Source organism: Rhinolophus hipposideros (assembly GCF_964194185.1).
Source record: "Rhinolophus hipposideros genome assembly, chromosome: 13".
NCBI lineage: Eukaryota > Metazoa > Chordata > Mammalia > Chiroptera > Rhinolophidae > Rhinolophus > Rhinolophus hipposideros.
In genome coordinates, this window is record NC_138059.1 from 12,562,931 (window position 1) to 12,580,890 (window position 17,960).

At 44.1% G+C, this 17,960-nt stretch overlaps 1 protein-coding gene and 1 pseudogene across 3 annotated transcripts in view; one reads left to right on the forward strand and one right to left on the reverse strand.

The window, feature by feature from the left end:
* Nucleotides 1–17,960, reverse strand: part of NTAQ1 (N-terminal glutamine amidase 1) — an 85,794-nt gene that overhangs the window by 52,822 nt on the left and 15,012 nt on the right. Inside the window, exon 6 of one of the 2 annotated variants that reach the window (XM_081070094.1) lies at nt 7,807–7,926. The exons of the other annotated variant lie outside the window; for it this stretch is intronic. Within the exon in view, the coding sequence (XP_080926220.1) occupies nt 7,895–7,926 (32 nt within the window). The 3' untranslated portion in view covers nt 7,807–7,894. Of the gene's footprint in view, nt 1–7,806; nt 7,927–17,960 lie in introns of those variants that run through there. 2 annotated transcript variants of the gene reach the window in all.
* Nucleotides 6,231–6,855, forward strand: LOC308506860 (small nuclear ribonucleoprotein-associated protein N-like; annotated as a pseudogene). Its single transcript has one exon. The product of its transcript is annotated as a small nuclear ribonucleoprotein-associated protein N-like (transcript).

Here is a 17,960-nt window from a genome sequence, read left to right on the forward strand (position 1 = left end):
CAGCCCACTCTCCCCTTACTTTAGTAAATCGTCTATATTTCTATCTGACTCGTGAAATTCTTTCACCGCCCATGAGCAAACAACCACACCACCACCTAACCAATTAACTGCAAAACAAAGCATTGTGTTAACTCATACACAACTGCCATTGTTCAGCCCAAGTGAGGGTGCCACTGAATGTCTCTGTTAGCCTGTGACTTGGAAAAGCAATGTCTCTTTTTACCTGATTTTCTCTGTGTTTCTTGCACGGAGCACTTAGGTTCCTGAAACAACAGAAACTTTGGTTTCAATCAGAGTGGGATGCATTGGGGGAGACAGTGAGAAACAGCTCTACAGACAGAACGCTGGCTCCTTCCAGAGATCTGGCCAAAACCCTCAGTCTCTAAGGCCTCTTCCCTTTCATTCTCCAAGCCAGGAAATGGGTCTGTCTCATCAGGTATTAGCCCTTAGCAAAGAGCAATGAACACAGAGGAGATCTGGTGGGTCATAAGAAGAAGCTCACATGGGCTCTTGAGAGCAAGGACAGTAACTCACAGTCCCTTATATGCCTCTCCAAACTCCTAGCAGAGGAAGGGCAAGCACACACATTTTTGTTGATGCTGCTAACAGAAAATGAGATTCTACACAGAAACACAGATATCAGGGACTTCTCTCTTACACATACCTGTGTTCCCTGGGCCTAGTTAAAGCCTGCATTGTGGGCACGCAATAATCACTCTCTTGGTGAATTAGTTTCTCAATTAACTGATTCTCCCTTGTCATTGATGACATCTTATGAAAAGGTGTGATTAGGTCCCCATCCAATAGTCTCAAAGTTTTATTTACATTTTCATATTTTTATTCTGACCTCTCCACTTCATTCAAAAGGTCATGATAGACCCCTAATCTACCTTAAACAAGAAGAATTCTGAGACTGTATTATTTTTTCACCAATAAAAAATAATCACAACATTTGATAAGCTTTGACAAGGCTGCCAATACCACCTAATAGGAAAACAGTAGTCGTCTCTTCAACAAATGGTGTTGGAAAAACTGGATATCCACAGGCAAAAGAAGGAACTTATCTTACACCACATAAAAAATCATATACAAAAATTAACTCAAAACGGATTAAAGACCGAAAACTATAAATCTCCTAGAAGAAAACACAGGGAAGAAGCTTTATGACATTGGACTTGGCAATTTCTTCGATATGACACCAAAAGCACAGGTAACAAAAGCAACAATAGACAAAGGGGTTTACCTCAAACTTTAACATTCTGTGCATCAAAAGATACAATCAACAGTGTGAAAAGGCAACTAAGGAATAGAAGAAAATATTTGCAAATTATATATCTGATAAAGAGCTCATGTCCAGAATATATAAAGAACTCCCACAACCCAACAACAAAAAATAAAATAACCTGATTTAAAAATGAGCAAAGGAGTTGAATAGACATTTCTTCGAAGAAGATATACAAATGGCCAACAAGCATATGAAAAGATATTCAATATCATTAATCATCAGAGAGTCAAAACCACGATGAGGTATCACCTCATACCTATTGGGATAGCTAATATGGAAGGAAAATAACCAGAAAAGAATGTGTTGGTAAGGATGTGGGGAAACTGGAACCCTTGTGCGCTATTGGTGGGACTGTAAAATGCTGCAATCACTGTGAAAAACAGTATGGAATTTCCCAAAAAAGTTAAAAATAGAACTACCATGGGATCCAGCAATCCTACTTCTGCATATATATCCAAAAAAATTGAAACCAGAGTCTCTAAGGTATTTGTACACTCACGTTCATAGCCGCACTACTCACAATAGCCAAGAGGTGGCAGCAACCCAAATGTCCATCAACAGATGAATGGATAAACAAAATGGGGTCTGTACATACAACGTACAGCTCAATACTATTATTCAGCTTTAAGAAGGAAGGAACTCCTATCAATGTCAGGCATGGATGAACCTCGAGGACATTATGCTAAGTGAAATAAGCCAGCCACAAAAAGGCAAATATTGCACTTATATTGAGATATCTAGAGTAGCCAAACTCATAGAAACAGTAAGTAAAATGATGACTGGGGGGGGAGGGGAGGTTGGGGGAAGGGGATAGGGGATGTTGTTCTTCAAAGGGTAAATAAAGAATTTCCATTTTGCAAGATGAAAAAGTTCTGGAGGTGTTTCACATCAATGTGAATACTTAGCACTACTGAACTGCACACTTAAAAATGATTAAGATAGTCAATTTTGTGTTTTTTTTACAATAAATACTTTTTGAATTCATTGATATTTGGGGAGGTGGAGCATATCTCCTATCCCACTGCCCAGATTGAGGCCTGGGCCAGAATCTTTGTGTCCTGAGGCCCTTTCCCACCTCATCTTCCAACCTCATGGCCATCTCCTTACTCCTGGTTCCTTGTTTCATTTAGTGCCTTGTTTCACTCATAGCCCTTGAACCTGTCTCTTGTATTCTGATCCTCTGGCCGTGACCTCTCCCTTTCCTCCTTGCCCACAAATCCTACAGGAGTTGATCTTCTAAGTGCTCCAGGAAATCTTCTGGAAGCTGGATGTGAACAGCCAGTAATTAATTTATTATACAAAATCAGACCCTTAGCAAGAATCTATACTCGAGATATTAATGCCAAGTTTAAAGAGATTGCTAAAACACCTAATACAAGAATTGTCGTATAATAAAAGCACTTTAAAAATTATTCCAAACCTCAAATAGCACACTTAATCCCATTATATTAACAATCTTATATTATCCTGTACCATTAAATATGTGATAAAACTTTCACACAGTAGCTGGTGGGAATGTAAATTGGTACAAACCCTTAGAAAAGCAATTTGGCAATATATTTTGAGAACCACAAAAATATCCATGCCCTTTGACCTATCAACCCCATTCCTAGGAATTTACTCCAAGAAAATTATACTATAAAAGAAACGAAGGGCTTATGTATAGATGTTTATTTCTAATTTATTTATGGAACTGCTGTGTGGACATAATCAAAATGCACTTTACTGTTCTTTTCCCACCATCCTTTTAAAATGTATTCATTGTGGGCCAGCCCGGTGGCTCAGGCGGTTAAAGCTCCGTGTTCCTAACTCCGAAGGCTGCCGGTTCGATTCCCACATGGGCCAGTGGGCTCTCAACAACAAGGTTGCCAGTTCAATTTCTCGACTCCTACAAGGGATGGTGGGCTGCGCCCCCTGCAACTAGCAATGGCAACTGGACCTGGAGCTGAGCTGCACCCTCCACAACTAAGACTGAAAGGACAACTTGACGCTGAACGGCACCTTCCACAACTAAGATTGAAAGGACAACAACTTGACTTGGAAAAAAGGCCTGGAAGTACACACAGTTTCCCAATAAAGTCCTGTTCCCTTCCCCAATAAAATCTTTTAAAAAAAAGTATTCATTGTGGTGGGATGGGGGTTGGGGGCAGTAAGAAGAAGAAAGGAGCTTGTCCTTGATTCCAGTGACAACTATTGCAGTACCCTGCCTGCTCGGGTCATTTTCAGATAATGACAATCTGAGGGTCACATCAAGTCACAAACATGGTCTTGATAGAGTAATTGTGACTCTATTTGTGATAGAGTAATTGTTACTCAATTGTGAGTAATTGTGATAGAGTACTTGAATGTGTCACTTTATTATATTAATTGACAATTCAGTTTTCATTCCACAGATTTCTGCCCCTTCTCAGCTAGAGCCGGCACCTCAGTGAGAGGTGAGTAGAAAGGGACTTCAATGCAGCCAGTCTCCTCTCTCTTCCACTACGCCTTCACATTTCCTCCCCCACTCACTGGCTGCCCTTTTGGATTCCATGTCAAAACGGACGGAAGGTGGAGACATAAGTGGTTCTGTCTGGAAATACTGTAACTGGCTTGAGACTGCTACTGTTGGAAACTGATTTCATGCTCACTGGGCTTTGCCAACGTATAAAATTGCCTCTTGCTTGTGGCACTTTTCATGGACTCTTTGGAGATCCCCATCTTGGGGGACCTCTCCAGTTTTAATTCTCAGGACAAGGGAGACGTATTTCATCCCAGCAGCCACTACCACTCTGCCCCTCTTCCCCGGCAGTCCTCTCCATTCAGACTTCCTTGAGCTCCCCTCACCCTCCCCGAGGATCCCCTCAGGGCGGGACTTACATGACTCCCACTGGGAAGGGATACACAAACTAAGTCCGGGTATACAACTGAATACTACTGAGATCTAAAAAAGAATGAACTGTCGACACACGCAACCACCTGGGACTCAAGGATGTTACACTGAATGAAAAGAGCGAATCTCCAAAGGTTACATGCTGCACAATTCCATTATGGAATATTCTTGGAATGATAAAATAGTGATGGAGAACAGATCAGTGGTTGCCAAGAGATAGGGTTGGCTGGAGGGTCTGACTGCAAAGCTGTAGATGGAGGGAGGTGGGCTCTTTGTAGTAATGGAGCAATGATGTAGCCTGACTGTGGTGGTGATTATACAAACCCACAAATCTATTTTATGTGATAAAATGTCATGGTACACACACACACACACACACACGAGTACATGTAAAAATTCATGAAAACCAAGGAAAGTCTGTAGTTTAATTCATAATACTGTACCAATGTCAACGTCAATTCGCTAGTTTTGAAAATGTGCTCTGGTTTTAAGATGTTATTGGGGAAAGCTGGGTGAAGGGCTCATGGGAACTCTTTTATTTTTGCAACTTCTCATGCGTCTTCAATACATTTTTTCCAAGATTCTTTTTTTAAGTGTCTCTCACCCAGTTCTCTCTTTCTCAGGGAGCCTACATTCTCATCATTTGCCCCAACAAACCCAGGGAGGGCAGAACTAAACCTACTGTGTCCTGCTGTCACAGGCCACTCTAGCCAGTTCTTTGCCACCAACTGTAGAAACTATTTTTCAAGTTCGATATGTGGTCCTGAGGTAGCCCCCTTGATACACCTTCAGAGAAGGCGGTAGCACCCCAGCCTTTCCCCTGGGAAGTGAGGGAGGAGTCACACATGCAATGCTTTCTCCAGGGGCATCACTCTGCCCTCCCCCTCCTCCCCGTTTGGGTATTCAGTATGGCTGCCCGAGTCCAAGACTTCACAACAGGTCCGTGAGACTCCCTGGTGTAGTTGATGCTGTGGTCTCTGCCCACATCTCCCCTGAGGATGGAGACCCTCACTCCCACTCTGAGTCTCTCTGAAAAGTGCTCTAAGGTGAAGAGAGAGCTACTTCCCCTAAGGTCACATCCCCTCCCCTGGAGCAATCTGCTTCCATGACTGGTCCATATAGAGGTATAAAGCCCTGGCCTCCTTGCCTCAATAAGGGACAACTCTGCAGGACCATCTCAGCTCCGGACCTAGAGAAGGGTCGGCAGGGGCCTTTGTGGTGACTGCATCGAAGTTCAACTATTCCCTCTGCCCAGTCCCACTTCCTTTATTCTTCCACAGATCCCAAACCCTCCCCAAAACCTCCTGTACACAAATCTCCATCACAGACTCTTTTCTGGGAACCTGACCCACTGTGACACTTGGTGAATTCTATATATGATGGTCAGTCTCGCTCTCACTTTGGAATCTGGTATCTGTTGAATTGGTTCCTGAGTCAAAATTGAGGGGAAGAAAGTTCCACTTAGCACCACGTTATATTTATAACAGGAACCAAAGAGAAATGTATTGATAAATCATGGCAAATCAGCTTCATGGAGTAGTAAATAGCCAGTAAAAATTATGAACATTTTGCAGCAACATATTCCAGAAAAATGACGAAGACCTAACACAAAAATGTTGGCCCGGTGGCTGGAGATGCCTGATGTTCTGTTCTAAGGAACGGCCAGCAGCACGAAGCAGCAGGCCAGGGACCGCTTACACTCGAGATGGACTATAGAACAGCACCTACGAGAGCTGAAAGACCGACTCAAACATGGGAGGACAGGAACCAAGGGCATCAGCTCTCCCGGAGGCGATCTCAGCAGCAGCAGCAGCAGCAAGCACCTGTGGGCGATTTCCAGGCAGAACTGAGGCAGGTGTTCTTAGCCGAGACGCCCCTAAGGTGGTTAGAGCAGTCTTGGAACATTCCAGAGAGCCGACTCCAAGTGAAAAATCAGGTTCCCACCTGCTGATTGAAGCTTCTGCCCCAGGTTTCACTCTCTGTAGCAGAACCTGCGTCATACCTTTATCGGTAGCCTTCCCTGAGGTCCTAGGGTTCCCAAATGTTACTGTAGATATTGGATTTGTGACCATCATGACTGTGGGAAAGAGCAGCAAGACGCTGCAGCACTTTCACTACAGAATGAGGTGGATCCTGCACGATGGCCGAGTCTTCACGGGCACCTTGAAGGCTTTCGACAAGCCTGTGAACTGGATCCTCTGTGACTGTGATGAGTTCAGGAAGATGGAGCCAAAGAATGCGAAGCAGCCAGAGCATGTTGCGCGTCTGGTGTTACTGCTCGCGGAGAACTTGGTCTCCATGACTGTGGAGGGGCCATCCCCCAAAGATACTGGCATTGCTGTCGTACGACTTGCTGGAGCTGCAGGAAGCCCTGGGATTGGCCTGGCTGCTGGCAGAGGGGCACCAGCTGGTGTTCCAATTCCCCAGGCTCCTGCTGGGTTAGCAGGCCCTGTCCAAGGGGGTGGGGGACCATCCCAACAGGTCAGGAGACTCCCCCTACACCTGTGTGCCAAGCACCCCCACCTCCAGGCATTATAGCTCCTCCACCTGGTATGAGACCACCCATGGGCTTCCCGCAGCTCGAGAAACACCAATAGGCATGCCTACTTCAGGAATGAGACCCCCTCCACCAGGAATTAGAGGTCCACCTCCTGCAGGAATGCATCCAGCAGGACCCTCGGATATTACTGAGCCTTAATCACTTTTACCTGCAATGCATCTTTTGAAACTGCAGTGTTTGTGAGCTGTGGTCTCCTCTGTACTGCCTTCATAATTGCTATCATAACACATGCATAGAGCAATTTAAAAAACACAAAATTGATTCAGGACTGAAAAAAGGCAATAAAGGACATCGTGGGCATATTTGGAGAAATGTGAATATAGACTACGTATTAGATAATATTGTTGCATCAATGTTGAATTTCTTGGACATGATAATGAAACTGTGATTAGACAGAAAAATGTTCTTAAGAAATTCTGCTGAAGTATGTATAGGTGATGTCTGCAATCTACTTTCAAATGGCTCTGCAAAGAATTATGAGAGAGACAGAGAGACAGAGACAGAGAATGAGAGAGAAGAAGGGAAAGAGGGAGGGAGAGCGTGCTCTTCCTTGCAGAAAGCCGTACTCCCTCCCTGCAGCAACCTCACTCCAGTTCCTGTGTGGAATGCTCCCCCTTGTGTAACAAGAGAGCAGAAAGCCATCAGCAGAACGCATTATAAAACTCCCCTGTACCGTGGGAATGCAAGACCCCAAGACTTTTAAAGAAGGCCGTCCAAGTGTGCCATGTTTTAATGTATTCTTTCCCAGCCCCCAGCCAACAGTGTACTTCCTGTCCCCTGTGGGCTCTCCATGATGTCAAAATCTGAGTTCCGGATGGCATGGATGGCCGAGAAGCGGGAAGGAGAGTAGCTACAGCCTTGCCTCTGAAGGGCATGGGCTCGAGAGTCAAACAGCTCCCGGGCTGAATCCCATTGTGTCCAGTTACTACCTAGCTGGGTGACCTCGTTGAGCCTCAGCTTGCTCTTGTGTGAAGCAGTAGCACCTGTATCCCAGCGTAGCGGGGCAGACCAAGACGTAGCATAGGGGTTGGCCCACGGTCTCATTAGAGTTCAGAAAGTGTTAATCATTAAGATCTATTAACCTCTTCTTGAGGAGGCTTCTAAGAAAGTTCCTTAGAAATCCTGTCTTGTAGAGCACGATTCGAAAATTGTTGTCACAGAGTATCTGACGTGCCGTTTATTCTTTGGTGAGAATCCAGCCAATTTTGCCTACAAAGCTAAGATTACTAATCACATCTTAAAAACAAAAAGTAAGAAAAAAAATTCCCTTTCGGGGATACGTGCACTAAGATTTCAGGACTATTTCACTAGGTATATCTTTCCTCATGAGTGGTTTCCAAGAAAATGGACTTTCTGAGTTCTCCACCAATTTTTCTGCTCACCTTTGTGCCTCTTCTGGGTCTTCTGCTTTTGACACTCTAATCATAGTCTCTTCCCAGGCAAGTCACTCTCTCACACCGTGTCGAGAGGCCCAAAGCAGACCTCGCGACGGAGCCTGGGGTGCTGTGTGTATGTGTGTGCATGGGGGGGCTGGGACTGACAACATCTGCTATACCTTCTGTTTGGCGGACATGTGAGACTATGAAAGCCCCGAGCAGAGAACCTGGCAGAGCATTAAATGCACCTGACCTGACTGTACGAGGACGAAGTTCCCCCTCAACCTGTCCCTGTACCACAGAGCACGCGAAGCATGTGATTCTCTCTTTGCTTCCCTTTCAACCTTCAACTTCTAGGAACCCTAACAAACCCTCAAAACAAAACCTGCCAGATCCATTTTCCCTCCCATTTCCACAGTGGCCTCCCCAGGCCTGACCGCCATCCGTTTACATGCAGGTCTGTTCCCTCTAGTACCCCCCTCTCCTCTCTGCCAACCCCAACCTGCCAACCACAGTCAATGGACACTCTGCAAAACGCTAGTTCTCCCATATCCCTCCCTTGCTTAAGAGCTTCCCAGCAGAGCCCCCTTTTTCCTATGAGATTAAGCCCTAAATCTCCTCTGGTGTTTCAAGGCTCTCCAGGAGTAAAGGTACCCCATATACAAAAGACAGGCCACCCATTACTTCCCTAGGCTTTTATATTCCACCCTGTCCCTCAATCCTGAGACCAGCATAAGAAGTAATGCCCAGATTTTGCCTTTGGACGTATTTCAGTGTGTATGGATCTTCATTTTATGAGGTAGTAATTCTGGAGTCAGACCCAGGTTCAAATGTATTAACTGTGCTCCTTTGGGCAGGTTGCCCATGGGTGTTTCCTCACCTGAAAAATAGGGGTAACAATAATCCCTACTTCATAGGGCTGGTGTGAGGATTAATGATTTCATACACAAGTAGCTTTGAGCAGTGCCTGGTACAAAAATGAAGGCCCAGTAAATGTGAGCTACCATTATGGTTTCCCGGAAGGTGTTATTTTCAGATTCCCGAAAGAAATCGAGAGATATCTACTAAGAAGATTTTTCTCTCTTTGCATGAGTTCATGGGCTTCCTGAGCCTTTCTGTCCCCAGATTGCAGCTCAAGGCGCTAGAGGGCACAGAAACACAGCCCTCATCAGCAAGCACAGCTCCTCAGCTGTTGAAAGATCTCGCCTGTAACTCCCAGCAGCCAAATCACAGGTTAGAACTGTTGAACAAAAGGCTAAGAGCAATAGAACAGAAAAACAACGTGGGGCATTTTGTTCCTCATTCCTCAGTCTCCCGTCATGTGAACGTCCCCTTCAGGCCTGGTCTGTATGCATCTCACATCCTGGCTTTTCCCGCTGTTGCTCAATGCTGCCGTAACTACACAGCTCTGAAGCTGTACCTGTTAAAAGCTGTGTTTGTTTGGGGGGGGGAAAAAAAAACAGAGCTGTGTGGGTAAATGTGTGAGGAAACGTGTGATGTCTTCATTTTTTTCAGTGTTTGAATCTATTATGGTAAGTAATACTATATCCACAGGGCTCACAACTCTTAAAAACACAAAAGGGTATACAATGACGTTTCTCGACCCCAGCCAACCATTCTGCTCTCCAGAGGCAACGAATATGACCAGTTTCTTTAGGGCATTGGATATTCTTTTAGATAGTTTGTACAAACACAAGCAAAGACACATATATTGTTTCTCTTTTCGTATACACTTTTTCACTTGCTTTTCAAACTTGATTTTACTGATTTATTACATGCAAAAGAATATAACATAAGCTTAAGTACAAAAGAATAAAAAAGCCACCACTCTGCTTAAGAAACATAACCTTCCTCATTTATTTTCACAGCTTCGTAATTTTCTTCTCCGGCTATATCATAATTCATTTCATCAATCTCCAGTGGGTGAGCCCCTACCTAGGCTGTTTCCAATCTTTTGAAGTTATCCACAATGCTACACTGACAAACCCTCATCATCTTACATGTATCTGCAAGATAAATTCCTAGAGGGGGAATTACTAAGTCAAAGGGTATGCTCATAGGTCATTTTCAAATAACTACCTGGATTGCCCTCCATAGAGACTGAAACAAATTGGTTTGTTTGTTTTTATAAGTTGCCAAGAAACCTCGAAGTTCAACAGGTGGCAGTCACTTAACTGACAGAGCTAAGAGGGTGAGAAAGCAAAAGGAATCTCTTTAAAATGACATTTAAAAAAATAAACACTATCTATTTCTTTCTTTTTTTTTTTTTTTTTACCCTAAGATAATCATATAACACAACTCCTGGCTTCTCCTTCATGCTCGGTGAAGAGTCTAAATATATACTTTTATTCTGGTTTAATTCTTGTAAGGATTGATACTGCTTGGAACTGACCACAATTATTATTTCCTGTAATGAGGTAATTATTGAATCAAGTTCCGCAATACTTTTTTGTAACTTTGTTTACTTTAAAATGCCTAATGCCTTAGATATTTAAGATGTGTATCTTGGTTTCCAAGTTTTGAAATAAAAATCCCGGCCATCGGTAAATTCACTCAACATTCAAAAGCATCAGGAACAAGCAGGATGATGATAAATGGAAGTGTTTATCCAGAACTGTAACCACCGTCGGCTTATAGGAAACTGAAATGGAATGTCGCAGCCTGTGGAATTTGGCCCTGGAGACTCGGGTAACTAAATACAGTGAGTTACAGTAACTTACCCACACTCAACATTGCTTCTGATCACGAATCCATGTACAGAGAAAGAAGCTATCCATGTGCTGGTTCCCCCAGGACTCTCTCGTCTTACCATGCTCCCGTAACCCATGGTAGAATAAATGGCCCTTTGAAGGCGGAAGCAAGGCACCAGCTTGGAGACACTACCTGGTGACATTGGGATTATGTCCTTCAGGATGCAGTGTATGCTCTGAGCCAGTGATGGTGCTGCCCAAATTCATGAGTCCAGGCACCAAGGGAGTGACGTGAGGCGTCTCTGGCTGCTAGATCTCATGGCCCCCTCTCCAAAGGTTTGCTTCCCTTCTCTGCGACTTTGAACCAAACCCCTTCTGGCTTCGAGTAGCCAGATCGAGGAACTTCTGTTACCATGTGCAACTGAAGCACGACTGGTGTGTTTACTGAATCAGCAGCTCTCGGGGAGGGGCCTGAGCATCTGCTTGTTTACAAGTTTGTTTTTTTGTTTTTACCAAACTGTCCAATGACTCTTAAGCTCACAGTTTCAAATTCACTGATAAACATTCTTTGCAGTAACTACAGGGTAGGTTATTTTGGTGCATAGCTTTGAAGGACACTTTGCCCAGGCCATCATAGAAAAGCTGGAAGCCCCACTTCTGCCCCACAATTGAGAACACCTTTCTAGTAACTGGAATTTGATTCCAGAATGTGGGGGGATTGAGAGCTGGGTAAAATGAATGATGACAGCTGGTCCTAGAGTGGGGTTACTTGGATTCCAATCTTGCCTCACTAGCTACGTGGCTTTGGGGAAGTGACTTTAACTTACTGTGTCTTGGTTTTCCCATCTATAATATGGGAAGAATAATAGTATCTACCTTATAGTGTTGTTTTGAGGATTAAATGGTTAATAAACATAATTAGGCACACAGTGTTAGCTATTTAAAACTTTATAGAGTATGAAACATTCTCTCTCTCTCTCTCTCTCTCTCTCTCTCTCTCTCTCTCTCACACACACACACACACACACACACAATCTCTCTTTCAAAATAACTCTTTTCTTAAGACAACCAAGGCCCAGAGAGGTTAAGTGACTTCTCCAAGGCCACACAGCAAGTGACTAACAAAAGCACATCTGTAATGAGGACTAAGGACTCCAACCTGATTTTTCCTGTATTCTGAGTGCAGAGACTAGGTAACACCTGGCCCCTAGGAGGTCATACACAGCTCAGCACCCTGTGCTCCTTGAGGGGGAAGTGACTCATCCATCACTCATGATTCTAGAAATGGTGTGTGCTAGAACAGTGTATGACTATATTAACATTTTGCTCCTCAATTTCTTTCCAACGCTCTTCCCAGAAATTGCTCTAAAACTCCAGGTCCCCATGGAAACCTCAGGAAAGATTATCTATTGCCTCTAAGTGAAATTCTGCTACAACTGCTCCCTTGATAACAAATGAGTGTTATTAAAAGCCTGGCCCCAACAGAGGCCTGTTGTAGCTCATGGCCAAAGCCACGTTCTCCTCAGACTGAGACTGGAAGAGCCAGTTTACTATCCAGTGCTAAGCTGTGGTCAGCTTGGAGGAAAGGGGGAAAATGTACCGTGAGCCCCAATGGCACGATCAGGACGAGGAGCCTTCCACGCACGTTTAAGACAGGAGGCTGGAGTGAGATGCCCACTGAGAGTGTGAGAGTGACATTCCCACACTCGTGATAACCTTTGCCACCGTATCTGCAGAAGTCACGTGGAATGTGCTTTCCAAACCGAAAGGTGAAAGAGTACGCCTTGGAGTTGAGACTTGAAAGACTGCAAAAGAAATCTATTTGAAAAAGGACAGTATAACCTAAAAAAGGAACGGAATCCAGTCAAAGGGAGGAATTCAAAGAGCAACAATTCAGCAGTTTTTTTCCGGCATTACCCAGAGATCCAGTGCAGGGGGGACTGCACCTTTCAGACTCTCCTTTGTTGACAGGAACTGTTCCGTCATTAACTATTCAAAGGCTATGTGTGGAGTGCCTACACTGTGTCACACACCGTACGACGCACTAACATTAGAGAACAAAGGCACCGAGAGAGCTCCCAGTCTCGTGAAGGGAGACAGAAAACAGGCTTTTAAACACATAAATACACAAGATAATTTCAGGTAGCAATAACTGCTGTGAAGGAAAGAACATCGTGAGGTCACCTGACATGCATTGGGGCGATCGGCTTTCAGTAATTGATCAGGGAAGGATTAGACGACGTGGAGCTGAGACTTGAATGTCAGGGAGATGTCAATCACGAGAAGATATGGGAAAGAAAGGTCGAATCAGGGCAAGGAGAACGCGAGATCCCTAAGGAAGCAGTGAGCTCAAGGACGGGGACGGTGGAGCCAGTGTCAGAGGCAGCCACACTCCAGGCCACGCATGGCCAGAAGTACATGTTGAAGCCACTGTAAAGTGGCTATTGTTTGCTGTGGCTGCTGTTACTGGTTTAAAGTGGAGTGAGATGAACTGATTTATGTTTTCAAAAGATCACTCTGGCTGCTTTGTGGCAAAAACATTGCAAGGTGGGAAGGGGACAAGAAAAAAAGCAGGGAGTCTATTGGGGTGGTGCCTAAGGCTTCTTCGTGAGCTGGATGAAATATTTCTGCAGGCTACCCAGCTGTCTTTCCTCCATGTCGATGCTGAAGAACTGTTTGAACCAAAGGATGGATCTAGAGTGTTTCCCCGAAAATAAGACCTAGCCGGACCATCAGCTCTAATGCGTCTTTTGGAGCAAAAATTAATATAAGATCCGGTCTTTCATCATGTTAGATAAAACCGGTCTTAGAGTAAAATAAGTTTGGGTCTTATATTAATCTTTGTTCCAAAAGATGCATTAGAGCTGATGGTTTGGCTAGGTCTTATTTTCGGGGAAACAGAGTAATTAAAGGGAGTACCACCCAGAGCAAGAACTGAGCAGGGTTTGAACTGTGTGACAGAGGAGTGGACCTGGAGGGCAGGTCTTTGATGTCACTAGCAGTCTCCTTGGGAGGAGGAGAAATGGGTAACTTGCTCATCACAAAGGAAGAATTGAATGAGGGCCATGCACATGTCCTCCTGCAGTACGGCCCCATTTCTCTGCTGCCTTTACCGTACCACTCTGTTTCTTATCTCCCATTCTCTCCTGAACCCATTTCAAATAGGCCTTCATTCTCATCTCTCTAGTGAAATTGCTCTGAAGACATTGCCAAAGCTAATGGTCATTTCGGTCCTCAGCTTGCTCAAGTGATTAGCGCCATCTCACTCTGGAGATTCTTCCTCCTCTGGGCTTTCCTTGTTTCTCCTCCTCCCTCCCTGACCATCCCCTGACCCCTTCTGGTGCCTCATCTCCTGATGTCTAAATGTAAAAGCTTGCAGGGCTGGGTCCCCAGACCTCTTTCCATCTACACTCATTCTCTCAGTGATCTCACTGAGTCCTGTGCCTTTAAATACCATTTATTAACGGATGTCTCACAATTTTATACCCCCAGCCTGAACCTCTCCTGAATTCCAGTCTCCTTTCTGCCAACTCCTATTTGACATCTCCTTTTCGACATCTGACTTCTCAAATGTGTCAGGTCCAGAAAAAAACTCCTAATCTTTCTCTCCCAAAGTGTTTTATCCACAAGGGTCCCCAATTCAGTAAATAGCAGCCATCTTTCCACACATAGTATATGTTCATTGTCTGTCTTCACCAAGATGTGAGCTCTGTGCACACAGGAGCTTTGACTTCCTCATTGCCGAGTCATCAGGGCAGGAACAGTGTCTGGCCCCCTGCTTTACTTGCGAGTGAAAATGATGTGGCAGCTCTGTCCCTTGAACCTGAAAGTTTTGTATCTGTCTTCTCTTAGGACAGTTGTCTTGTGCATCAGGGCCTAATTGCAAATGGTAGGCAGGTAATAGATGCTGAGCGGATGGGTGGGTGGATGGAGGGAGGGAGGGAGGGAGGGAGGAAGGGAGGGAGGGAGGGAGGGAGGGATGGATGGATGGAAGGATGGATGGATGGATGGATGGAAGGATGGATGGATGGATGGATGGATGCATGGATGGATGGATAGATGGATGGATGGATAGGTGGATGGATGGGTGGATGAATGGATAGATGGACGGATGGATAAATAGAAAATGGAAAGTAGGGAGGGATGGCTTTCCCCCTACAACTTCAAACGGTGTTCTCCAAAATTTATTCAAGGCAAATGACCAAGACTTCCTCTTCCCTGAATACTGTGCATCTGGTATGCCCCAGGCTTCCAAACACTGGTGAGTGCAAACCTGTCACATGTATAGTAATCCTAACTCTTGATTTGAACACACATTCACCAACACCAAGTCCAGCTATTTAAATAAGTCTTCTCCACCCAGAATTTCTGAACATTATCAGATGTATTCAAGGCCCCACTAGTTTGTGAATTCTATGCAAAGTCATTTTCTATTTCAAAGTCCTCATGAAATGGAGACTCACTGAGAATCAGAGCCACAGCCTGCAGACTTTATCATGCATCAGCTTCATTGCTCTCAGCCAAACACTAAAATTTCAACCTCTGTCAGACCATCAATCTCCACTGTTCTCCTTCTATGCCCGAGACCAGCTACTTCCAAGGTTCCTACAGAGCCATGCTGGGCTCCTGTTATAAGTGCTCGAATGAGCACTTATTATTTAGAGAGAGCTAAACTGCTGAATCAAGGCTCACCAGTAATTGTGTGACTTAAAAAATACACAGTGTCTCTTAATGAACAATTCCACGCTATACTTTTCAGGCAGGCATACAACGTGGCTCCACAGGGTCATTCAGGTATCCAGGCTGGTGGTGGCTCTTCTATCTTCAATGGATTAACTTCTGAGGTCACTGTAGTTATCACCATTCCATCCAATAGGAAAGGGGGGAAATGTATGAAGGAGAGGGCAGGCAATGTTTCATCAGTCAGTCCTGTAAGTGGCCACATCTCTCCCCTTACAATCCAGTAGTGAGAACCTGGCCACACGGCCACACCCAGCTGTAAAGGAGACTGGGAAATGTGGTCCCTGGCACAGCAGCAACATACTAGGGGTAACTCTATTACTCCAGAACAAGGGACAGAAAATTATAGCCCAAGGATCAAATCCTTGAGTCCCCTGGTTTTGTGAACAAAGTGTGACTGTAGCACAGTCACACGCATTCATTTACACATTGTCTATGGCTGTTTTATCTGCCACAGAGGCAAAGCTGAGCAGTTATGAGACCTTATGGCCTGCAAAGCCTAAAATATTTACTATTCAGCCCTTGATAGAAAATATTTGTTATCCCCTTCTCTAGGAAAAAAAAAATGGGAGAACGGATTCTGTCGGACACCCAGCAGCCTACACTTTCAAAATTTATCTGGATCATTGTTAAAAAGACACGGGGACAAAAATATTCCTTGAAGCATTTTCTGTCATACCGAAAGACTAAAAACAACTTATAAAGGACTTAAATTTTCAACCATGCATACCACAGAATACATGTAACCTGTAAGAAGAATGAGGAAGTTCAACATGTACTGATCAGAAAAATATCCAAATATATTAGCTTGAAAAAGTAAAATGCACAACAGTATGTTTAGAATGTTGTGGGGCGGGGGGAAAAAACCAGAATTTAATCCATAATATCTATATGCTTACATGGGCATAGAAAACTCCTAGAGGAACATAAAGGAAACTGAAATCAGAAGTTAGTTTCTGGGTAGGGAAGTCAAAAAATTGAAGGACAGAGTGGAGGGAAGTTTACTTTTCACTATATACCCTTTTACATATTTTGCATTAGTACAATGTGCCTGTACTACCTACTTTTTAAATAATTAAGTTAAAAATTAAACTGAGAAAAACCACATACACAAAAGAGTTTGTCTTTATGTCCACGGCTAACCGACCCCTCTTCTGAAAGACATGATCTTTCTTAAATGCCATGGATCGAGCAGGAATAGTCCGTCTTACTGACCTGGGAACCACTTCACATTATTCGATCTGCTTCCCTCTCCACCTCTCTCCACTGTCTGTCAGATTCTCAGAGATACATTTTTTTCCCTTTTTCTTTTTCCTCCCTTATTTTCATAGTCAACTTACAAATTCTGTCTTGGTCCCCTGCTTTTCTTGAAAGTTCCTCTTTCTAAAGAGACACTGTTTATCAGTATTTATACAGTTCTCTCACATGTTAAGTATAAAGAGAAGCAAATGTGACCGCAGAGAAAAATTCAGCACGGAAATACAAAAGTAACAGTTTTCGCGACTGATAAAATGAACCACGTGGAAGAAAAATCTTGTAAGGAAAGTCACCTTTCAGGTAAAACTGACAGTGCTCCAACTTACGCAGCTGAAGAAAAAAAGGAATCCACTGGTTTATGTAACTGGAAAGTTCAAACGTTGGGCTGGCTTGAAACACAGATCTGGGTGCTCAAAATGGCCTTGGGGCTGCTGCTCGGCTGGGCTGCATTCTGCAGTCAGGCTGTTCTCTTGTGGCAGCAAGATGCCACAGTAGCTGCAAAGCCCTGGGCCTCTAGCTTAGCAAGCCTGGTGGAGAGAAAGTCTCTCTCTCTAACCTCAATACAGTAAATCCAGAGAACACTGTGACAGGTCATTCCTAGACTTGTCCGGGGTGGGGTCCAAGCCTGGCCTAGCTCAGGCTCTATGCCTTTACTTTTGGACACCAGGACTATATGGAATGTACAAAGATCGAAGGGTTCCCCAAAGGGCGCCATACAAGTGCCAAGCAGAAAAACAACAAATGTCCTCTGTTGCTTCTAACAAGCCAGGACTGTGGCCACTGGATATTTTAACAGGCTTAAAAAGATAAACTTTGCTCCTTATCCTGGTAAGAAGTAGGGGGGGTTTCAATTTCAAGGCAAGGTGGCTGGGGAGTTCAAACTTAAACATACACATTGTCTGATCTGTCTGCACTAGACATAATTTTGAATACCAGATTAGAAACCTGCTCATAAATTAGCCAAAACAAACCTCCAAAAATGCAATTTGTAAATCAGATTGCAATCCTTCGGCCCCTCTGAAATGTTTTGTCCAGGACAAAGTATTTCCGTGGTGCAGTCTGCCAAAGTGTATCTTCTTCATTTTAGCCACATCCTTTTTAAATCACCATCTGAGAGTCACTGAAAATGCCAAAGCATGAGGTCTAAATTTAGCGCTAAATTACAAAATAATTTAAAAGG